General features: G+C 42.3%; 2 protein-coding genes and 1 long non-coding RNA gene across 6 annotated transcripts; 1 reads left to right on the top strand and 2 right to left on the bottom strand.

Annotated features, from left to right (window-relative positions):
* Window positions 1-1,068: 1,068 nt before the first annotated feature.
* LOC120655932 lies at window positions 1,069-6,812 on the bottom strand. The gene is made up of 2 exons (XR_005667771.1): window positions 6,703-6,812; window positions 1,069-1,504 (listed from the first exon to the last, which is right to left on the bottom strand). It is a non-coding gene; the product is annotated as an uncharacterized LOC120655932 (long non-coding RNA).
* Window positions 2,465-4,190, top strand: LOC120655931 (CEN-like protein 2). The gene is made up of 4 exons (XM_039933917.1): window positions 2,465-2,783; window positions 2,879-2,940; window positions 3,228-3,268; window positions 3,444-4,190. The coding sequence occupies exons 1-4, from the start codon at window positions 2,583-2,585 to the stop codon at window positions 3,659-3,661; spliced, it is 522 nt and encodes a 173-aa protein (XP_039789851.1). The 5' UTR covers window positions 2,465-2,582; the 3' UTR covers window positions 3,662-4,190.
* A 2,299-nt stretch (window positions 6,813-9,111) lies between the features above and the next one.
* LOC120655930 (probable sodium/metabolite cotransporter BASS4, chloroplastic) lies at window positions 9,112-21,583 on the bottom strand. 4 transcript variants are annotated; one of them, XR_005667768.1, is made up of 15 exons: window positions 21,296-21,578; window positions 21,107-21,197; window positions 18,228-18,335; window positions 18,083-18,150; window positions 17,479-17,557; window positions 17,303-17,361; window positions 17,131-17,199; window positions 16,419-16,532; window positions 15,991-16,012; window positions 15,831-15,898; window positions 11,576-11,661; window positions 10,472-10,601; window positions 9,534-9,635; window positions 9,267-9,453; window positions 9,112-9,195 (listed from the first exon to the last, which is right to left on the bottom strand). XR_005667768.1 is itself a non-coding variant. In XM_039933915.1 (14 exons), the coding sequence occupies exons 1-14, from the start codon at window positions 21,461-21,463 to the stop codon at window positions 9,385-9,387; spliced, it is 1,233 nt and encodes a 410-aa protein (XP_039789849.1). In that variant the 5' UTR covers window positions 21,464-21,578; the 3' UTR covers window positions 9,265-9,384. The 4 variants fall into 4 exon arrangements, 1 of the variants encoding a protein (XP_039789849.1); XR_005667769.1 differs by lacking the exon at window positions 15,831-15,898 and having other exon boundaries at window positions 15,991-16,053; window positions 21,296-21,580; XR_005667770.1 differs by lacking the exon at window positions 9,112-9,195 and having other exon boundaries at window positions 9,265-9,453; window positions 11,647-11,661; window positions 21,296-21,583.
* Window positions 21,584-24,004: the final 2,421 nt, after the last annotated feature.

Raw genomic sequence — 24,004 nt, 5'->3', positions numbered from 1 at the left:
TATAAATATCAAGTTAGGGGTTGATTGACATCTCTCTTCCTCTCCTCCTCTCCCCCTCCGACATCTCCTAGGCGGGCACCCTCTCCTCCCACGTGGCTGACCCAGGCCGCGCCCTCTCCTCCAAGGCGGCGGACGGTGTGCTGCGGGCGGCAGCGGTGAGCTACGGCAGCGGCGGGTGGTGGTGGGCGGTGGCGGGCGCGGCAGGCGACAGCACGCGGCGGTGCGGCAGCAGGCGACGGCAGGCACAGCGGCGGTGGGCGTCGCGGGCAGCCTCGATGGGCTTTAGTGGGCCTATAGACGGGTTTCGCTGGGCTTTTTTTTGTTTATTCTACTTGAGTAACCGAGGCGGGCAGACAACCGCCTCGGAAAATAGGTCATTTACCGTGACCTTTCATCCGAGGCGGTTGCCGAAAACGTCTAGATTAATAGTTTTTGTCCACTTCGGTTAATAGTTATTGTAGTAGTATGGCGCAAACCATGCGCTACACTAGCACACAGCGTATTTGCCTATGCTTGGCCTATAGTACTGTGGTCTCGGCCCCACTGTTTTGCTCAACCGAATTCAATTACAGTTACAGGTGTCGCAGTCCAGTGCCATATGGTTAGCCTCCAAGACGAGCTAGCCTCTTCAACTTCCTTGGGTGCCACTCGCTGTGAAATTTAGCACCATCAAAGCAGAGGGAGAGGGAAACCCACTCGGCGGCAACCAAGACGATGGGCATGACATCTGCGTAATCTACAATGTTTATTCAGTGGTTGTGGAAATTCTGTGCAATAGAAAGGTATTCATCAATACATAAAAAGGATACTAGATTATCGCGGATGTTTTCGAGAAAGATGATCGAGATAATGTGAACTTTATCAGAGCAGATTCGCTTGGGATCGGAGTTTGCTGCACAACAAAAATCTCTCAGTTTTTGTAGCGATGGTTTGGCCCATATGTTGCCACTTAATTTGCTTGCGAGAAAAAAAGACAAGTGAATGAACCACCGCCATCAACTCCATCGTGAATATATATGCCAGCAAGCAAGCATGGAATGCAACTATTTATGGAAATAGAGATTAGAGTACGCAAAGGACAGGCATGTACCTGTAGATTGATCCACTATTTATGGAAACAAGAGCGCTGACCTTTGCCTAATGAGGAGCTCATAATTGAGGATCTCCTTTTCACTCAAAAGAAGTGTTACGATCAGACACATCAGAGCACTTTGACACAGGGCCACTATGTGAAGTAGTGGAGGGGGCCTTGGCCACTTGAACATAGTTTATGCCCTCCTCTTGCTCCTGCCTGGCAGGAATAATCAACAGGAGTGGCAAGTTCGGCAAGTGCAATGCTGTTTATGGCATGTTCTTTTGCAGGTTTGCAGTGCAGCTCATAGCTCAGCAGGTTGGTGATTCAGCGTGCCTCACTTTTTACCTCAAGAGAAAAAGATACGCCTATGGGTGGAGCTGCGCGGCAGCTTTCAGAATACCCAAGCTCACTCCAGCTGCAAAAGGCAAACTAAAATATGGTGTTTCAGCGCAAAATAAAATACATGTAAGCAAAGGGATAATCAATGGAGAGAATTCACATTAATATTGTGTGCTTCTTTAGAAAAAGAATGGGCAAAAGACACAACCAAAAGAATTAGCATAATTAAGCTGCCATCTTTGACATAGTTTCGTACCTTCACCACCACACATTGTGTCTCAAGGTGTTCTAAATAAAAATAAATGAAGTTCATGTTTTAGTGAAGATTCTTTGGCAGTTGGCACTCTACTAAGCATGTTCTTAATCAGTCCCGCAAATTTGAATACATATAAATGCATAGTTCCAATTTTGTGCCAAAAACATAAAGCTGTGAACTGATGAGATGGATCCTTAGTATGTCGGTCAACTTAAAGTTTTGCATGGTCCACATATAGATGAATAATCTCTAAACACATGTCACCTCCATCAATAAAGTTTGCAATGCATATGAAATAGTACAGGCTTTATATATTTGAAAGGTGTTCATTTGATTTTTCAAGGACTTGTGCAGTTGCAGTTGATTTGAGTCAAATTGGGAAATTATACTATGGACCTAAAGAGACTTTTCTTTTTCTGCCAAATGTGGATTCTAGGCACGCAATTGATTATTCAGCTTGAATTCTCATAAATCTTCTGCAGAGAATAAATATCTTTAAGGTACATATGTAATATATTGGATAATGAGGAACTTTTGTGCTGCAAGTGCCCCTATTCTATAATCCACCACACCTGAAGGAAAATGACCATGGGAGTATGGGGACTATAACAATCTAGCATGTTAATCTGATAGCCACCTTACATATTACGTGATGATAGAGATGCTCTAACCTGAACTTTTTCAGAACTTCTGTTTGCAATGTGTAATATATGATCCATCACGCTCAGTTCAGAATATAGGTGGTGGCCATCCAGAAAGATAAGGCTCGTCTCTCACATCTATAAATAGAGGCAGACTCCTGCTCTCCCAGCACACACACACACGCACAAACCTGCAAATCACCATCTAGGAAGCACAAAAAAAAAACACCTACTGATCATCGCAAGTTCAGCTCAGGTTAAAGGGCTAGGCATGTCAAGGGCGTTGGAGCCTCTCATTGTGGGGAAGGTGATTGGTGAGGTGCTGGACCACTTCAACCCCACCGTCAAGATGATGGTCACCTACAACTCCAACAAGCAGGTCTTCAATGGACACGAGTTCTTCCCCTCCGCAGTGGCCAACAAGCCGCGTGTTGAGGTCCAAGGGGGCGATCTCAGGTCCCTGTTTACATTGGTGCGCAGACAAATCCCTTGCTATATGTATGCTTATTATCTCTCAAACAGAAGCAGGTAAAACATGTTCGCGTGCTAACTACTGTGCTTCTTCAGGTGATGACTGACCCTGATGTGCCAGGACCTAGTGATCCATACCTGAGGGAGCACCTTCACTGGTAATTTAACCGATACAAAGCTGGCCAGACTGAACAGAGTGACAATTATAGCAGACTAAATAAGGGTATCGCCTAGCTAGCTAGCAAAACTAATAAGAAGAAGGCATCCATGCTACTTGCTATGTGTAGCATGATTAGTGTTACCAAGATTCAGGCATGCACATAGTTTAGTTACACAGGCGAGTTAGGACAAGCATGCATGGTCTCAATTTCAGGCCTTTATTTATATAGATAGAATAATATCTGAAGCTAATCAGGTGTTTTTTGATTGGACCACACCTTGGCAGGATTGTTACTGATATTCCTGGGACTACTGATGCTTCTTTTGGTAAGTCTTTTTCTTGTACATGTTGCTTTTGCTCTTGCTAGTTTTTGAGGGGAGTGGTGGGTACAGAAGAGTACAGAGACGCAGGGCCAAACAAATGGCTAAAAAGGGTCGCCGTGTATCTTAATCATCAGCATGCAGTTCCTTCTGAAGCTTTTCGTGCCGTGCATACATGCAGGGAAGGAGCTAGTGAGCTACGAGAACCCAAGGCCAACCATTGGCATCCACAGGTTCATATTCGTGCTGTTCCGGCAGAACCGCCGGCAGGCGGTGAGCCCGCCGTCGTCGAGGGACCGCTTCAGCACCCGCCAATTCGCCGAGGAGAACGACCTGGGCCTCCCCGTCGCCGCCGTCTACTTCAACGCGCAGCGCGAGACCGCCGCCCGCCGGCGCTAGCCGCTGACCAACTGCAGCTGAACGTACCCAAGCAACGACCCTACGCACCGTACCTGATCTTGCATGGACAGACGAAACTACGATTTAATCAATCAATTAAATTAGCTGGCCAGGCTTTTCATTTTTTTTTCTTCTTCTTCTTCCTCACTTTCTCTCTCTTGATGCATGTTTGTTCAAATAAGAAAGGGTAGTAGCTAATTAGCTGCTTGTATTGCTTGTGAACGCACGAGCTAGCTAGCAGCTACTATACAACCTACGTACTGCTAGTACTTGCTGCACATTCTAGTTGATTTGTGGAGGTGACAAAATCATTGGGAGGGTTGCAATGTTGACTGGGAACAGCGTGAGAGCTCAAGCAATGGCCATGGAGGAGTGCGTACGTGTCGAGTGGTGGAGCGGGGCAAGGAAAGCAACGGCCATGGCTCTTGCATTCCCCTTGCCCACTATTCTGTCATAGGGCCGGGGCTCCTCATTGGTGCTTGCAGTGTACTGCTTGTTTTTGTAATGCCATTGTGTTTACTTTGTCCTATGCTCTTTATCTCACTTTTCAGTAACAAGACGTGCATACATATATATGTAGATATGTATACATCATATCCGTTTACTTCCCAAAAAAATTTGGGCAAAATTTTTTGGGGATTTTTACAACACTAATTGAAAATGTGTATTAGATATATAGACTAATTATAAAACTAATTACATGGATGGATGGGAAATCGTGAGTTGAATCTATTAATTCTAATTAATCTGTTATTAGAGATTGTTTACTGTAGCACGACATTGTCTAATTATTGCATAATTAGGTTCGTTAGATTCGTCTCGCGATTTTGCACGGAAGTTATGGAATGGATTTTGTCAGTTATATACATTTAATACTCCTAATTAGTGGTCAAACGTTTGAAGTTACTGTAGCGCATGGAAAATTTTGGGAGCTAAACATGACCTCCTCACACGCACACCGGCCATATCTCTACCTCATCAGCTTCCTCTATGGATTCTATCCACGGCTAGCTGGGAGCACAGCTGCAAACAATAAGGCAGCATCTATTCTAGACCTCCTTTTTTACATCATTTCAGTCGTTTTATATACACGATCTTACATCAGTAGCATCTATACCTATAATCGCGGTCCGGTCATTAGGATCACAAGCGCATTTATCTAAAAATAAGTCTATGAACAAATATTCGTTCGAAGATATTAGGTCCCAAACCGTCAGTTCGACATATATTAGACTCGATATGAGTCACGTCAATAATTAACTATTTTTCAGGTGTTCTCTTAAAGAAAAGTGAGAAGAGCTTTTCATATCATCAGATGATCTTTTTTGCACATGTGAAAGCATTCAAGCAAATTCATAAACTACTAATGATCTCTGGCAAGCCATGGCCTCTACAGTATAAACTGAAGTTACGAAAGACCATGTCACATGCAGAAAGGTTGTATGTATATGACAAGCTCGATCAGACAACGTACTGCTCACTCTTCTTTTATCAGAATTTAAAAGTGTTTAGTTATCAACTGATGGTAGCAACCCGAGCAAGTAATATGAGTCATTTGTACTCAAATTAAAGAAAGAAAGATTGAGCAACCGAGTGTCTCCTGCGAGTCAGAGTCTATTTGGAAGGGCTTATTATTGCAGCTTCGGTTTCGCCTGTTTTGCGTGAAACGAGCTACTGTAGCGTGAAGCCTTTTTTAAGCTGGGGTAAAAATAAACCTAAAGTTAGGTGAAACTATTTTTTTAGTTTCACCGGCTTCAGCTTCACTGGTTAAACCGTTTTGGAAGAGCCCTCCCTAGTGGCCCCTCAACCATTAGACTGAGATTGACACCCGCACGGCCGTGCCGATCCTACGATTTCGGTGGGAAGGAAAGGAGCACACGGCCTCCCAACCACTAATCTATTGTTCTATTAAAAAAAAGGGTAAAATCCGTTTTTCACCCCTTAACTATCACGATAGTCTATTTTGGCCTTTGAACTACGAAATCGGACATTCTACACCTCCAACTAACGAAACCGTTTGAAAAACAACCCTGGCTCAGCCAAAGGCGGTTTTGCTACAGTAAAATTTCCAAATTTCTAGAATTTCACACCTCTCTCAATTAAATAATAAAGAAAGCATAGTTAATATTGTCTAAAAATCATGATATTTTTTTGGGAGGTAGATCAAAAGACAAGGAATTTATATTGGCTAGATGTGATACATTAAACATAATGGAATTTGAATTATAAAATTTTAAAAATAGGTAGAATTCAAAATTCCTTGAATTTTTAGGTCAGCTAAACCTATGATACAAATTCAATAAAAATATGATAATTCATAATTTTTTATTTAGTTTAGTTAGGTACTTTTTATTAGCCCAAGTTCTATATAAAATTCATAAATTAAAATTTGAGGAATCAAATTTGAATCAAATTTGAGCGTTGTGAAGGAATTCAAAAACTTTCATAAAAACTTGGGCCAACAAAAAATACCTTATTAAACTAAATAAAAAATTATGAATTATCATATTTTTAGTTCATTTTCATCAAAGGTTTAGCTGACCCAAAAATTGAAGAAATTTTGAATTCTGCCCATTTTTAAAATTTTATAATTCAAATTCCATTATGTTTAATGTATCATATCTAGCCAAAATAAATTCCTTCTCTTTTTATCTACCTCCCAAAAAAATATCATGATTTTTAGACAATATTAACTATGCTTTCTTTATTATTTAATTGAGAGAGGTGTGAAGTTCTAGAAATTCGGAAATTTTACTGTAGCAAAACCGCCTTTGGCTGAGCTAGGGTTGTTTTTCAAATGGTTTCGTTAGTTAGAGGTGTAGGATGTCCGGTTTCGTAGTTCAAGGATCAAAATCGGACTATCGTGATAGTTCAAGGTTGAAAAACGGACTTTACCCTAAAAAAAAGTTGCACGCCAGATCTAATGCAGCAATAAATCGGTACGGTTACCACAGTAATATCACACTCAAAATTCAGAATATCAGTAAAGTACACGTGCGTCAAATCCCAACAATAAAATGCGTGTTGTAGTAACACCGTACCTGAGCCGGGTCGTTTCATTGCCGGTAATCAGTGTCTACAGAATCCAGTAAAATCCAGTGATAAGCCGTTGCCAGGGTGTCGCAGAGTACAAGTGAAGCAATCACGGCCTAGAAAAGGGTTACACAATCGTTAGATGTATATGCAGAGAGCTAGTGCTAACACAAACAGCAAATGAGCTACCAAAAAAGAAGAACAAAAAGGAGGGAAAAGAAAAGATGAAAAAGTAGCTGGATGGTCAGGCTGAAGCCGGAGACACATCACGGCACTCGCCTTCTTCCTCCAGGATCGGACCAAGTACAGAGCATTGCAGGCGAGGAAGCGCGCACAGAGCGGCGAAGCCAAGTTGGCCTGGCCGCCAAACAAACATGGCGGGACAAGGACGATTTGATAGGGTAAGTTGCAGGGCCATTTTTCTCTTACTAAGAACTAAGGAGGAAGAAGTCTGTTCCTGGTAGGTAGCGCTAGGGATTGGATCAACCACAAACTAATTGAGATTGATGGGTTGCGGCAGCCAGAGTCCGATTCATCTCCCAACCGGCTGCAGACGCCGACGATCGACAGACGATGGAGACCGTAGACCGGGGGGCGGGGGATGACGAGGCGACAAGGCATGAGCGGCGATGCGCCAGTCACCTCGGCGCTGCGTGCCGTCTGCAATTTCTAGCATGGCTGCCAGACTAGGTGATTGGGTGTATACAAGATGGGCCTTGAAAGCTTCAATTTTACATATACCTATGTATATACCTATGTGATTTTATTTTGATCTAGGGGGGCAATGGTACTCTTTTGCCGACATGTAGCTCCGCCACTGGTAAGTTGGTCCTTGCCACAGCGTATCCCTCGGAGCCTAGCTCCACGCGAAACCCGGTGGCCCGTCGACGACGTCGGGGAGCATCTCGGCAGCCTCCCCCCCATCCCATCGCCCGGCCCTCGATCGATGGCACCGGGGGGGGGGGGGGGGGGGGGGGGGGGGGGCACGTCACATGCATGCAGGCCCATGAATTATTATCTACACGGATCCGTATGTACGAGGGTGGATGCGATCTGCCTGCTCCCTTCACATATCTCCTGTTCTCTGAGCACGCAAAGAAGCCGTTGTGTTAGCTGCAGCCTGCAGCTGCAGACATCCTGGACTCGCAAGTGCATGGACGCTGGAAGTGGAGCTCGAAGTGAAGGGTGAGGCAAAACTGCCTACCACTCTTTTACAGAAGTGGCTCAAGTTCCTCTGCGGTACTGCAGAGAAATCTCGTCGTCGTCAATGCATGTGCTTACGGGGGCACTGCAAAAGGAGCCCTGCTCTTGAGATTGAGAGTCCAAGCTGAATCAGCTTGGGGCCTTTTCCTGTTGCCGACGGAGCACAGGCCTTTTCCTTTTCTACTAATCAGCATTGCTGACCGTAATGCTGAAATGGTAGCCAACCAGCCATCCTTGCCGCTCCAGTCCACACTTTTGTCTGCACAGGGGAGGTGGGGAACAGCTGCCGGCGCGGGACACAACAGTGCACGCTGGAGATGATCATATGTGTACAAGCCCATGTGTCATTGTACCAAGTTGCCCTGCAGTGGAAGAACCAAGTTCTGGAGCATTTTTCTCCCCCAACAGGACCTGGTCACCTGGGGCAGCGGGCACACATAGATGTCGGCTCCCCGGCGCGTGCCCCACGGATCCGTCTGTGTCCACCGCACCGTCGTGCCATCAGGGTACGCCACGCCAGGTGAACAATCAGGGCACTGCACGGCTCGTCAAAAGCAGCAGCGGGCTGAATCTCTCGTCCCAGCTTTTGCCCCCCAAAGAAAAGGAGGGGCACACTGGAGCCTGATGGTTTGTAGTACCAGAAAGCCAGGTGGGTCGGAGGCCGTCCAAGTCCATCGAATTTGCCGGTTGCAATTGGTCACGAGCACCCATAGAAGACTGAAACTAAGACAGTGAATAGCAGGTTAGGTTGGAACATAAATGGATGAGCTACAAGAGTGAGTACCAGCCGGCCAGCCCTCTGTTATCTGCTCGAGTCACCTATGTACAACAGCATTACCCTTCTACAGGGCAGCTGTTGCTGTCATGGCTCCCAGAATCCAATCAAGCCGCATAAATCAACATGGTCAATGCAATGCCAGTCACCATAACAGTTTGCATGGTTTAGTAACATCCCCAAAAAGAAAAAGAAAAAGTAAGCGTGGTGCAGTGAGCATTAAAGGCCACCCAGAGGGTGATGCGGAAAATAGAAGTCAGTAAGATCTGTTTCTGAAGGATATATATGTGATGGTCTTCACAGATCAGCTTTGCAGTTAGCAATTCCCCCTAACGTTTTGGGATAGTTGAATAATAAATGAAAGCATTGATTGTCCTTGTCCTCCAGGAAGTTCAGTAAAGAGCCAATCCCTTGAATGCCATTGGCCCCACATGTCATAGACACAAAAAAATCCCTTCAATGCCATTCAGTGGCATCCAAGGGATTGGCTAAAATTTCAATGGCATTCAGGGAATTAACTCAAACGTTGAGTGGGAGGATCGTGGAGGCAAGACAGTATCATTCCTTGTGGCAAGAAAGCATTTCTGTGCAAAATAATCTCCATATGGCTGCTTTCATTCAGAATGAATATGTAACCTCATTTTGCATGAGTATCACACGAAACTTGATAAACATTGAACACTGATTTACATGCTAAAATTGAATTTTGATGTTAGTTTGCAATAGTAAATTGTTGATCCCTCTTGCGCCACCAATTTACTATGATAGAATCAATAATGATCTGCAAAGTGTTTCAGACATCAGAAATGACTCCCATGAGAATGCAAGTGACAAATAGCAATACTGTGTTGCAATGAGAACCTGGTTAATGTGTGCAGCGACACCAGGGATGACCAGAAATCCGGACTCCCCGAAGGCTCCTCCAAGCTGATCAACCACAGCAACCAACACGGGCAATGTTTTCTACAGGAGAAAGCCAGTTAAAATATTTTGATGTCATGAGAACAGAAAAACAATTTCATCTTTAGCTACTAGTGTTTTGGAATAACTTCAATTCAACTGTTCATTCCACGCACTTTCCAAGCTACATTTAATCCAGTTACAGCTATGTGCCTGTAGACATTCTTGTGGTCATTGGCCCAGTAATGGAAAGAGCAAAAGCTGTGGGAAACATGCCAACTAACCAACTAGCCCAGTTTCTGTCAACCCTAGCTCGTCCAAATAGGCAGTAATTTTCCGGTTCCTCTGTTTTCATATAGGCATATTTCCTATTTGTTTCTTATCTCAGTAGTAACATGCAATTATGTGTTCATAATGAGAAAACATGAAATTTTGTGTTTATTTGCAATAAAAGTATGACATCAATCAGTTATCAAACATGAATACCTCACCCTACTGTTTCCTCTTCAATAAGCAACATAGACAAGCCCAGTTGACAAAAGCATATACCCACCCAAACCACAGATGGTGTGCCAACGGTTAGCTAGCAAAACTGATTACAATCACTTGTCAAGGGCTTGCTGCTTGACCATGCTATGTCTTGCCCATTAAGTTAGGAATTTTAGAGTTTGGATAAGTTAGGAAATAAAGATAAAATAGTTTGAATTCTGTGTGAAGTTCAATTTGTTAGAAAAGAACCATCTAGACCACCCACTTTACACCACAAACTACACTACAATCCAGGGCAGGACAAAGTTGCCAACTTGCCATAGCAGACAAGCAACCATATGGTCACCACCAGAGTTTGATTAGTTTCACTTACAGGCTTTTGGTTTCTTTTAGTAATGATAAAGACTGACCTGACTGGCCACCAAAATGACAGCTCGTGCGTACTCTTTTTTAGCAAAGACTGACACCCCTTTCTGTTCAAGACGTGACAAGATCTGCAACATCGTGGCATTGAAAGCTAACAGAGCAAGATGTAGAAGCCTGTGACAAGAAATTTGCCCCTGTTAGATGTTGAGGTATAGCTGAAGTGCATCGTGGCATTCGAGAAAAAAGATGTTGAGGTATAGCTGAAGTGAAAGTAAAATAAGCAGCAGTTTATATTGGAGGTAAGAAAAAAAAAAGACTACGCAGTACTATTGACAAGCAAGAAAAGGTTAATAAAAAAACTTCAGTTAAGAACCATTGAAGCAAGGTAATCTCAATTTATTTCTTTTCTTTTTGCTTGGGACTGAGAGTATTGACTCAACCTGATTTTTAGTTACTTAGGCTTTGTTTGGATAAACCCATTCCCCCTCAGACTCAATATATATGGATTGGAGTTAAAATAAAACAATTTCACTACCAATCTATCCTAATATGTATGGATTACAGGGAATTGTAAAGTATCCAAATGAAGACTTACTATGCCTCTGGAATTCAAGTAGCTATGAAACCCAAAACAACACAACAACAGCAGAATACATTTATATGTACCACTACTTTAATATGACACTGAATAACAGTAGGTGATTTGACATATCAAACTACCAGCTGGGTCAACTACTTTGCAAGCGTGCCTATCAGTAATGGTGAACACATTGTCAAAATAAACTTGGCTACTATTTGAGATTTTTTTTATAAGAACTACTATTTGAGATTAGTTGTGTATTGATACATAACACTGTATGTCAGGTGGAAGTTGATTTCCTAAGCAAATTCAGAACATACATATGTATTCAGACAGGGTCTTGTGTGAAGTTGTAATAAAAAGAATAATTTGGTAGATAATTGTGAAGCATAGCAGTTCAAGCACAACACCTGTGCTGTAAAACTTCACGGTGAACAATAGCGAAAGCATAACTATAGATGAACAAGAAAAATAAAGATTTAAGCTTCATCCTCCCTCAAGCATTTGATCCCATATCCACATAGGATTACAAGCATTTTCACTATGATGAAATCAGAGGGTAACGTACACTCCAATAGCAACAGCAGCAGCAAAAGCTTTTACTTGAACAGATAAGATTAGTGATCTTGATCTACTTACTTGAATCCATGGGACCTGTCAAATGAAATATTTTAGGACTGGAGTCCAAAGATCACAGATGTGCAAACTTGTAAACTACTGAACACAAACTACAAGAGCAACATAAACTACAGAGAAACTCCAGAAATCTTTCTCCCATGTAACACCAAAATATTCTTGGTGTCTATCTGAACATGAAAGTTGATTTTTATATTTTCATTGTTATATGATGGGATCAACACGGAGCCCAAATAGGTATATAAGTTTAAACCACCCCTTAAAGTGTCAAGGTCATCTACTTAGGCACCCCGTAGTATGAAAGCAGGTATTATTTTTTTCTCTTGAATGACATAGGAATAGGGATGGATATCGAGCCAGCTCGGCTCGTTACAGCTCGGCTCGTTATAGCTCGGCTTGTTAATGAGCTGGCTCGGCTCGGCTCATTATACAAACGAGCCAGCAGACCAGCTCGGCTCGGCTCGCTAAAAAGAGGTTAGGGTTTTACGATTTGGGTTGGGCCGAGTTGCCAAGGAAAGTATGGCTAATAGGCCGAGCCAATTTTAATTGTTAACTTGAGATTTAATTTGGCTTGTTATGGCTCGCGAGCAGCTCACGAGCCAGCTCGAGCTGGCTCGCTATAAAACGAGCTGGCTCGTTATAAAACGAGTCGAGCTCGAGCCGAGCCATTAACGAGCGAGTTGAGCGAGCTAGCGAGTTACGAGTTTTTCGTCCAGCCCTACATAGGATACAAGAAAGAAATAATACAAGGAGAGGCCAGCAACCAACTCCCAGATATGTCCAATCACAGACGCATCACATACATTAGTTACCATGTATTACACACCCTAAGGTTTTCAATACCTTCTAAATAACCCTGTAGACCAGTTTTGTAGATGGTTTCACCAACATGGCGCATTAGATGGACACGTGGCTACAATTCGTCATGTCAGACAGCCTCTCTTCTTTACTCTTCCTGACACTTTATCTCATCTGGCATATCTTTCTCCATTCTTCATTTCACACTAGTCAAATGCTGCTAATGATGCCATGTCACAGGTGAGGCCATCGGCCATGCATGGATCAGGCAACATCGCTCAGGCGGCAGGTTGAAAGGAATCGGGTGCTCGTAGCCTAAGAGGAGGGGGTGAATCTAGATGTGCAACTAGTGTTCTTCTAGTGTGAAAACCCTCATCCCAAAAGAGTTATGCAACCTATAGCCAATCCTATCAAAATTCTACTCTATGAAAATAAAAGCACACAAGATTACAATAAGTAAATGCGGAAGCTTAAAGGAGGGATGAGAGAAAGCAAACTCTTTGACACGAGGATTTATTCCGTGGTTCGGTTAGCCACAAAGGCACACCTACATCCACATTGTTGAAGCACTCACAAAGAGTATTGCTTCTCGGCCACCAAATCTCTTCCGTGAACACAATCACGGTCACCTTGGCCTCGGGTTCCACTAAGGAGCTTCACCAAAAAGGGTGGGGGTCTCCACGTCCCCCGCACAAAGATATCGTCGCCGCTCCACACCAAGCCGGAGGGTCGATGATGATGCCGACAAGCCACCAAGACTCCAAGGGGCTGGCACACCGAGTACAAGAGGTGGTTCTCTTCTAGAACCAAGGCACACAACTTTGCTCACTCACTCACTCAAGAGCTAATCTAGCACTAACACTCACAAAACATGTGTTAAACCTAAGGATGTGATCAATTTGCTCTTTGGATGGCTTGGAGTTGTTCTTCAATGTGTATGAGGTGTCTCAGGTCTCCAGCAACTCCAAAATCGCCGGGGGAAGCCATATATATAGCCCACAAACTTGAAGTAGCCGTTTGTAGCCGTTGGGGCATTTCTGCGCAAGCGTCGGATCATCCGGGGGGGGGGTCGTCGGATTATCCGGTCACTAAAATCTTGAACTACCCGTTGGACCTTTCTGACGAGTTCTGCTGCTAAAATAAGGTACCGTCGGATGATCCGAAGGTAGCGTCGGACTATACGGTGCTAAAGAAACTCTCTGGAGTCAAAAACATGCTCTCTGGACAATGCTCCGGTGCATTAGTCCGACGCTTTTTCTATAGGCGTCGGATTATCCGGTCACTCACAAAATCAGCTTCATGGTGCTTCGTATTTTAATCATTACTCTCAGCTCCGAACTCCGTTTTCGATGATCTTGTACTCTTTGGAAAGCTTATGAAATTCTCTACAAGAATATCCAGGAGTCCATCTCATTTGATCAAGTTTTGGGCGTCGGAATATTCGAGGACCGTCGGATCATCCGGTCACCCACAGAAATCAGCTTCATGGTGCTTCGTATTTTGATCATTACTCTCAGCTCCGAACTCCGTTTTCGATGACCTTGTACTCTTTGGAAAACTTATGAAATTCTCTACAAGAATATCTAGGAGTCCATATCATTTGATCAAGTTTTGGGCGTCGGAATATTCGAGGACCGTCGGATCATCCGGTCACCCACAGAAATCAGCTTCGTCATGTTTTGATCATAACTTTTTACTCCGAACTCCGATTTTGATGATCTTGGACTCTATGGAAAGCTTATGAAATTGTCTACAAGAATATTCAGAAGTTCATATCATTAGATCAAGTTTTGGGCACTGATTCAATGCATCAGTTTAATCGGTGCTACTATTTCATGTGAAACTCAACCAATTCAGCATTTATTTAAGTTTTTTCTTTGATCCTTGTTTTGCTAGGGCTTTGTATTCATCCTTGGATCCCATGATCATGTTGTCAACCGCTCACCAAAATCACTCGAAATGGCCTAAATGGTGCCATGTTCGTTACACAGGTTATCAAGTGCATGTGAACCAAGCACCTCCTATCTCAGGCAGCAAGCCAGGGGTAGGCTGCCGTGGCAGGCCGTGCTCTTACTGCCACCGCAGCTTACGCAAGCGGCAAGATGAGGACGCAGAGGTCAGGAAGCAGTACATGAGTGAATCTAGTGCATGACAAGGTATAGCTTCCAATATGCTTATATGCCTGCTCGGCATTGCTGCACTTAGCCTTGACTGCATCCAGGAGATCACAGACAAAGTGATGAACTGAGTTGCATCATGTCCCAAGAAGGAACACGATGAGAATCAGAAGAGAAAGCTGTTTGTGGCCAACCGCTGAGCATTATCGACATTCCTTCTGTCTCTCCTACCTTTTGCTTCTGACACAGCAGCGATATTTTCTGTATTCAGTTTTGCAGGTGTGCAGCATGTATTGCGAGACTACATGATGGCCTTGATGGATGATCCTTTGATATTCTTAATCAATGGTTTAAAGATCTGGGTGTTGGAGGGGAAGTACAGGACATTGGCCAGAGTTGCGGAGCTGGTGAGCATGGCACCGGGGTGAGGTGCATGGTGAAGCAACACAAGCACTCGTGTTCTGTTGCTATCACTTGGAGAGACCGAGATGCTGGACAAGGAAAGGGAAAAAAAGAGGGTGAGAAATATGACATCTGGGCCCAGAGTGTAATAGAAATGAAGCGAGAGGGATAAACAAGATATGCTGAGTCACCGCCATGTCATCATCGATGTGATTCGCCATGTATGAAAAATCGGTTGCAAAACCACCTCGAGGGATCATTTAGACGGCTTTCAATACTTCTAGGGGAGCATCCCCTGGTTTCATACATCAGGGAGGTAAGTAGACAAACCTCGAAACTTGAGGGGGGCTTATTTCGCCCAAATACTTGTGCTCGAAGGGTTGGCTGGATTGGAACCACTACATTTGGACCCAACCAGTGGCGGAACATGAGGCATACGTACGGAAGGATAGTGCTAACTGAGCTAATCTACCTATGGATAACTGTGCTGATATATCATATCTCAAAGAAATTTTCCTTACCAGTAGGGGGGAGGGGGGGGCAGTATCCCGATTGGCCTCTACTGAGGTCCACCAGTGGACCCAACAGCATGGCATGCTGAAGGACTAATCAAGGATCCAGATATTACTGATACATCAAAAAGTTTTATCCACTAATGTTGAATTAGCCTGACTACAACCAGCATTTTCTACTGAAGCGGCATAATGAATGGAGCACCTGAATCAACCAATGCATATATCAACAATTTTTTTTTTGTAAGTTCAAAGTTACTATCACTGGAAGCGGTTGTTTTACCTACTTGTGTAGAATAGACCAGCTCAATAAAAGAATCAAATTTACTTGTCAAATATGTTTCGATTTGAGACATACTAGGCTGAGAAGAACAGCACTTGCAACTGAAAAGCCTTGTCGATTTCCATCAACAAAATCAGCAATACCTACATAAAGGGATACATGAACTACAATTGTGAATTAACATTCATAACCTGGAGTTACTATCAAATAAAGGAGAAAATTAAAGTCTGCACACCTTTTGAGGCTTCTCGAGCAACCTGACAAACAACAAACCATCATAAGTGTCTCCAGGAAGCTCCTGTTATTTTAGGCTTGCACTATAGTATTAACAAAAATATAAGGAGAGATGGTAATTCAATTATTTCTTGTTTGAAAACAGAGAGGAAGTAAATTCAAAGTTAAACAAAAAACTATGATAAAGAACTTAAAATAGAGATCCAATCTGAAAGGCCATTCTGGTTGTGCTTTGCATATTATAATCAGATGATTCATGATAATATTCATCATGAAAGGCAATTACATGAGACTCAGAATGAGCCCTGTCAGTTTTCACTTCAAAATATTAAACTGAAAGGAGGTCTAAATACAATGTGTGCAATCCTATTGTATTAATATGAAATATTTAGGTATGTGTGGAGTAAAAAGATATGAATAACCACATACCTTCCCTATAATCAGCGGGATTAGAAGGCGGGTGACCAGACTTCTGAATAGTTGCTCAGTAGGCAGAGACACCCCAGCTCCAGCGCCAATGTACATTGCTAGACAAAGAGGTACCTAATTCCATGATCACGAAGAAGAATGACCACATTGCACAGAGTACAGATGGTTTTTTGCCTTTCAAAAAGTTACTGCACATATAAATATAGGTGGCCCATTATCTAACACCTAATTTGGTCTTGGGTTCAGGAATTCAGGGTACTAATTACTATTATTTGACTGACACCGAAATTAGGAGCTCTAATGCTACTAGCCAGTCTGAACTCAGATGAATACAACTAAGCACCAGGAACAGTCCATGCTAAGATTAAGTGAAGAGGTTTGTTGCATTTTATAATGTGTCTTTTAGTCTACCAGTTTGTTCACATGTTTAAGGATTAGTCGATTATATTTAAGTAACCATCATGTCCGTTTATATTCACTTTACATGTATATACAAGAAATAAAGAAGCACACGATTTCTCTCACATTCAGCCAAGAAAAGCAGTGTTTTTCTATGTATCCGTTAACATTTTACATTCAATGAAATTGGAGGAAAGCTGCATAATTATAAGTACTCAATCAAGCTAAGCTTGTAATTTCATATTGGGTTAGATAGCCCAATCACTGATGCCATTAGACCATCAAGAAAAAATTATAGGAAAACTTTGCTTACAAAGATAATGCCAAGTAAATTGGATACAACTGTTATTGCAAGAGCAAGTGCTGAGTTACCACCAACAAGCTGCATAGTAGTAAAAAGTTTATTAGATTGTAATGCTCGTCTAGCCATATGAGAATATATGTGCAGCATTACATGTTAGTGAATAAATGGAAACAAGAAGTACCTGTGTTAGTGTGACTCCACTTGATAATGTTGTTGGCATGCAGCAAAACATAGCTAACCCTATAAGATGCATTGTTGTTGTTAATATCAAACATACCTTGCAAAAGAAAAAAAGTTGATAATGCATGAGAACAGAAAATCCGTAAGACAATTATACATGTACTTGAACCTATTTACCAGTGATAAATTCACGAGGGAAGAGCTGAAGTTGCATAATAAACTGAGCAAGAAAGGGTGTAAACAGCAAAATAGAGGCCTGCAATTATATATAATAACAGAGGAAGTTAGCAAACTTATGCCCAACAGAAGTATTGGACTTAGCATCTCTAACAAGTAACAACAATAAATGGTATGGAATTTCATATGGAACTATATCTTGGCTCTAAATGTTGGGAGTAAGAACTTTCTTCAACATATTTACAGTTATGACCACATAATAATATTAGAACATCTTTTAATGTGCTACTCCAACATATTTAATAAGGACCTGCAGTGCTGGTGTATGGGCAGGACTCGGGGTCTTTCCTTCCTAACTGCCCTAGTGCCAATGGGAGCTTAGATGTTTCGGTCGAGGACGTTTCTTTGATATACATAATCACAAGTGTGAATATAATTTAATAAACTCTTGGTGCGTGGAGGGTTTGTTTTTTATTCTTTGATTTTGTAAGGGCATCTACCCATTTCTTTATTCTTCTTAATATAAGCTCTACTTCATGGTCGATAGAAAAAAAATATTAGAGCGTGCAACTCCGACAACCACAGAATAAACATGAGACCATACTAGTCCATATAGTCCAGCAGGCCAAGCTTCTAATGCTGCACCAAGCTCCTTGGTTCGCAGGGTCAGTCCTATACCATCAGGATGAAGCTATTAACATACAGAACTAATAGGACAAGGATTCACACAGATAGTTAAGAAATCAAACCTGAGATCACAAATATCCCAAAAGTGCTGTACTTCGACAAGGAGTATTTGTGAGCAAGGCATCCAAGATTAGGATCTAGGAGACCCAATATGACCCCACTAACAAGAGCTTAGCAATGAGAAAGACACAAATCAGTCCATGTCAGCTGAAGAGCAGAAACGCTGCATGCTTTGTCAACTACACAGCAACATCGTACAACCAATTAGAGAAAAAATCCCTATACAGCCACTTTATTATGTTTAAACAGCAGAGTGTACATGATTTACTCCCAAACTTTCTGCATTTGAAAACCAAACATGTCGAGTGCTCATGATCTATGTTTCTGTTGTGTTGTAAAATTCAAGGATAGTACACCAGCAAGGCTATTTGGGAGCTGGAGCTAGATAATCGCATTGACTTATGAACGCCCTTAATAACTTTGTTGAGCACTTGGGGCTGAGAGAGATCAAGAAAACAGGGCAGAAGTACACTTAGTCGAATAAACAAGAAAACCCCATCCTGAGTAACATTGATAGAGTTTTCCTTTCTACAAGTTGGGAGGAAAGGTTCCCTTTGTGTGTGCTTAGGAGTTTGACTAGGATTGGATCAGACCATTGTCCTCTGATTCTCAATGATGGGGTGCGAAAGGCTAGCAGGGGAGGATGGCAGTTTTTCTTTGAGAAAACCAGGTTTCTACAAGAGGGGTTTTGTGAATTAATCCAGCAAAAATGGCTGAGAGTGCTTATTCTTTAGACAAATGGCATGGGAACTTGGTGATGCTAAGACAGTTTCTAAAGGGGTGGGGTGCCAACATCAGAGGGGATTATAGGAGAGAAAAGGAAGCTCTTCTACAGCAACTAAGGGAGATTGATGAGAAAGTCAATGTAGGGGACACTGATCCCATTTTGATGAGGTCTAGATATAAGGAGGAAGAGCTGGAGAAATTGATGGAGGCTGAAGAGCTGTATTGGCAACGAAGAGGGGGTGAGAAGTGGGTGTTGGAAGGGGACCTTAATACTGCTTTCTTTCATTTAGTGGCAAATGGAAGAAAAAGGAAGAAACATATTTTCTCTCTTGTGGAAAATAATCAGACTTTCTCTGATCCCGAGAAGATACAGCAGATGATTTATGACTGATGCCCAAAACACACACATATTTGGTAAAGGCCGGAGGTCAGCTTGACCTTGAAGCCGCTTGATTGTATTGTAAAACTGAATACAGTTACAAGACAAGGGGTTTGCTGTGCTTATATGGGCAGCAGCTCACCTACTAAAGTGCATAAAGCAAAAGAAGCCAAGGCCCTTCAACTTGGAAGCCAAGGCAACACTAAAGCAAAACAGAATTGCATAAAGTAAGATACTAACACTAGGCTTATATGTCATCAATGACTACTACAAAAAAACTCTTTGGGTAAGGAAATAAGTACAGTCAGATTGAAAAACTCAGCATGGGGGCACTCGTTGAGCTGAAAACAGCGGATGTTGCCTGGTTGACCAGACCCTTTGACATGGAAGAGGTTAAAAAGGCAGTCTTTGATATGAAGGAAGATACAGCTCCTGGCCGGCTGGCCCCGATGGCTTTACAGTGGCTTCCTACAAAAGATGCTGGGAAACCATTAAAGGAAACCTAATGGAGATGACTTATTGTCAATTGCACATAACTTGGGTCGTGAAGAACTGGAGTCTCACACCTCGATACCTGTCTTCTGTGAGGTGTGTGAGAGTAAAGAACATGTCAAACAGAAATGTCCAGTGATGAAAGCTCCAAAGATAGTTGTACAGTGGGTTGGATATGCAGCAGATGGTGAGGGGTTTTACCAGATTCCGCATGCACCGATCAAGAGCACCACAGACCATAAGACGGCAAAGATCACTGTTGAAGGAGTCCATTTGAGTGCTGCACAACTCATTATTGAGTTACAGCGCCACATTCCTAGTTCTAATAACTGGATTTGAGATGCCCAGGAAGGATGGGCATGACACTTTATCATTACCATGCCGCCGAAATATGAACTGCTGCGGGCAATCTCTTTTGGTGGAATGACTTTAAAAGATCGCAGCATGCATCTTAATCCCAAAAGTCTGGATCAACATCTTTAGAATTCCTAAAAAATTGAAAGAGCTTCCAGGATGATGATGGTTGGATCAGTTATCTCTATGCCATATTCATAATGACATTCTGGATGATAGCTTGGCTGAGGATAATAGTCACTTAGGTGATATTCATCATCTCGAGCCTAAGCAAAAATCAAAAGCCAGAACTTCAAAACCTTCCGAGCTAGCAAAACAAAAGATAGGACAAAAGAAAACTACAAAAGCAATATCAACAACTTTTGGGCTAGCAAAACAAAGGAAAGGACAAAAGGAAAAAACAAAACAATTATTGTCAAATGAAAGGCATCTTTTGGAATAGCAGAGGTCTTCGTGACTCGGCTGGCTAAATTTCATTTTTTGTCAGACACTACAAAAGGACAAGAACTCGATTGTATTGCTCTTCTAGAAACTTGTAGAGCCAATTACACATATATGGATAAAGTAAACACACAATTTTGCTCGCAGATCCTTTTCTGGGCTACTCACTGGATCAGATTCTGGGCCTCACTACAGAAGCTTGTTGAGCTGCTTTGGAGACTACGGCAATCGATATCTTTGCAAAGAATGGGAGGCGGTTTAGTAATAGGCTTTGCTTATAAGCTGGTTTCCGCTTTGTTGGCCATAAGTGGCAATTTTGCAATAAAGGATGGATATATTGCATTCTGATGTAGAAGCCACGATATTGAATTATTCCTTTATCTATATTAAAAAAAAAGCTTCTCATTGCGTACACAAAGTGCAGTCCAAAGTTGCCAACCGGCTACACAACTAAACAACAGGTGCGACCGCGTGGAAGCGGGAACTCACCAAGGGGGAGGAAGTTGCTACTCGCGAAGTCGAGCAGCGCGGCCCCCAGCGCTCGAGGCGGCGCCGCGCCTTTGCCTCCATCACCACCAACCTGCAGAGGAAGCAAGTAGGCATTTACAACCCAATCGAAGCATGCCCCCATGGAGTAGCGGAGAACCCGAGGCGCCGGGGTTTCGGATTGGATGTTACCCGCGAGGCGGCGGCGCGCACAGGCCGCAGGCGGAGGGGCGGCGTAGAAGGCCGAGCCGAGGCGACGGTGGCGGACAGCAAGGAGTGGAGTGTTGGACGCCGGCCGAGTACCCCAACGCGGCGGGTCAGGATGGGTGGACGGAGCAGGGAAGGATGGTGGGTTATCATCGCGAAGGTGGAGGCGGAGGCGGAGGCGGAGGCGGAGGGAGAAGCCGGCGCGCGTGGCCACCGACTGGGGATCGGGAATGGAAGGGGCTCCGACCAAACGGCTTTGATCCATGGAGTAGACAATTGTGGCCGAATTCAAACCCCAGGAATTTCAGGGGGGAATCGATGTGTTTTTCCTTTTTCGTTCAAAAAAAAGCGATCGATGTGTTTCGGAAAATCTCCTCAAATGAAAACGACATTTTTTTAAATTAAAAGAAAACGACATTTATTTTTCAAAAAAAAAGAGAAAACGACATTTTGATAATGCGTACACTAAACAACTCTCACCACTGGCACGTCTTGATGTCTACGTAGACCTGAGCAAAACAGGCCTGGGCCTGGTCCGACGGCCTGGACTGTCTCGTTTAGCACGGGACGTGACGTGCCGTGAATTTTATAATGGCTAAAAAATTACTTTTACACTAAAACAGGATAGCCGGTCCGATCCGATTTGAGCCAGTTTTATAATTTCAATCGATCGAATGGACGGACTTTGTATGGATTTTAGGTCCGAAAGAAACCGGACTTTTTTCTCGATCCGATATCGCGTGAGACTGCACATTGAGCGTCATCTAGTGCAAATGCATCAAAATTTTAACATTCCTATCTGACTTAATCTAGAACAACTTTGAATCTAGACTTAAGGTAAATACATCTTTGAACAATTATGAATGTACCAAAAAGAAAAGCTTTGGAGTACGTTTCCCAAAAAACTTAAAATTTTCAGCATTTTTTATATTTATTTATCAGACACGCACCATATGCAGATGCATCTAAATTTTAACATTTCTGTCTGACTTAATTTAGAACAACTTTGAATCTATCTTGAGGTAAATACATCTCTAAATAAATTATGAATGTACCAAAAGGAAAACTTTGAAGTATGTTTCCGAATAAACTAAAACTTTTCAACATTTTTTTATATTTTCTTTATCAGATATGCACCATGAGATTTCAATCAAGATACAAATGCTAGGCTTGGATATTTTGAAAAGGACATATACTAACAACTCTTGGAAGGATCAAATTAATATGAGCTATGCTACTTCACCATTTACAAGTATACCAGGTGGATCGTTTAGCGCACATACATACACGTCTACTACACATGCTAGAAAGTTTTCAAAATATAACATTTACCACCATTTCCTATTTTGACATTAGTCACATAAGATATTCCTACCATGAACAATTTGCATTGTACATATCCAAATAAAAAAAATTCTTATATTGTAGAAATGTAATTTAGAAACATAGAACTAGTAGAATTTATCTCGAGAAATGTTTTAATAAACAAAAAATATTAGATTTATATTTTTTTGTAAAATGTAATCTACCATAAAATAGTAATAATCAAAATTTTCCTGGACAAAAAAATCTTTTTGGGAGGTACAAAATAATCTTTCCTGGACAAAATAGTAATAATCAACATTTGTCAATTTTTTATTCTAACATTATCTTGCTCCCTGACGCCCTTTTCTACAAGAAATTTGATGTTTCAAGTAACACCCAATCAAATTATACACACCACACCATCATACACACATTCGTGTCTCGATAAAAGCTACTCCCTCCGTTCCAAATTATAAATCATTTCAAAAATCTTGGAGAGTTAAACCATTTCAAAATTTGACCAAAATTATGGAGAGAAATACAAAGATTTATGACATCAAATAGGTATACTATAAAAATATAACAAACAAAGAATCTAATGATACTTAATTGGTATCATAAATGTTATTATTTTGTTATATAAATTTGGTAAAACTTAGAAAATTTTGACTCTCCAAAATTCTTAGAATGACTTATAATTTGGAACGGAGGGAGTAGAGAAGAGACTACAGTACAAGTACGCGGATACACACAGGCGCACAGCAGGGTAGGGTTGGATTTATCTAATCACAACCAGGGTTTTTTTTTCCCGACCGGTTAACCCAAACCGCCGGCCACCGGTTCCGGTTTACCGGACCGGTTGGACCGGTAACCGGTGGAAACCGGTTGAATTCAAATCCAAATTCAAATAAATTCAAAAGCTCTCGTGCAACCGGTTCCGACCGGTTTACCGGCCGGTTTGATCGGTTTACCGGCCGGTTTGACCGGTTTGAATTCAAATCCAAATTCAAAAGCTCTCGTGCAACCGGTTAACCGGCCGGTTTGACCGGTTTATCGACCGGTTTGACCGGTTTGACTGGTGGGCCTTAATGGGCCGGCCCATTTTTTCTTTTTTGATTTAACTTTAAATCCCCGCAAACTATACTAAATGAATGAATTTTTGAGAAAATTTGATACCATTAGATTCATCGCAATTTGAAGTATTTTTAGGAATTCTTTGGGAATTTTTCATTTTTTGAATTTAAATTTAAATTTTGGCGGGTTGGGTACCGGCCGGACCGGTTCCCGCCGGTTTGGTGAACCCTGATCACAACTCACAGGCGCAATGGATTGATTTTTTTTCTTGCACGTTCTTTAGCGAGGTTTGACTAGAGCACGCGCGGACTGGAG

Source organism: Panicum virgatum, chromosome 1N (genome assembly GCF_016808335.1).
Source record: "Panicum virgatum strain AP13 chromosome 1N, P.virgatum_v5, whole genome shotgun sequence".
Taxonomy (NCBI): Eukaryota; Viridiplantae; Streptophyta; class Magnoliopsida; order Poales; family Poaceae; genus Panicum; species Panicum virgatum.
The sequence above is the reverse complement of the archived record's forward strand: the minus strand, read 5'-3'. Positions and strand labels throughout refer to the sequence as shown.

Coding starts and splice junctions, on each gene's coding strand:
- LOC120655931 (XM_039933917.1), top strand. CDS start 2,583: ATGTCAAGGGCGTTGGAGCCTCTCATTGTGGGGAAGGTGATTGGTGAG. Junction 2,784..2,878: donor TCAGGTCCCTGTTTACATTG/GTGCGCAGACAA, acceptor GTGCTTCTTCAG/GTGATGACTGACCCTGATGT. Junction 2,941..3,227: donor CTGAGGGAGCACCTTCACTG/GTAATTTAACCG, acceptor ACACCTTGGCAG/GATTGTTACTGATATTCCTG.
- LOC120655930 (XM_039933915.1), bottom strand. CDS start 21,463: ATGATAACCCACCATCCTTCCCTGCTCCGTCCACCCATCCTGACCCGC. Junction 18,151..18,227: donor TGGGATATTTGTGATCTCAG/GTTTGATTTCTT, acceptor CTGATGGTATAG/GACTGACCCTGCGAACCAAG. Junction 11,662..15,830: donor GTGCTGTTCTTCTCAGCCTA/GTATGTCTCAAA, acceptor TTCATTTGACAG/GTCCCATGGATTCAAGTAAG.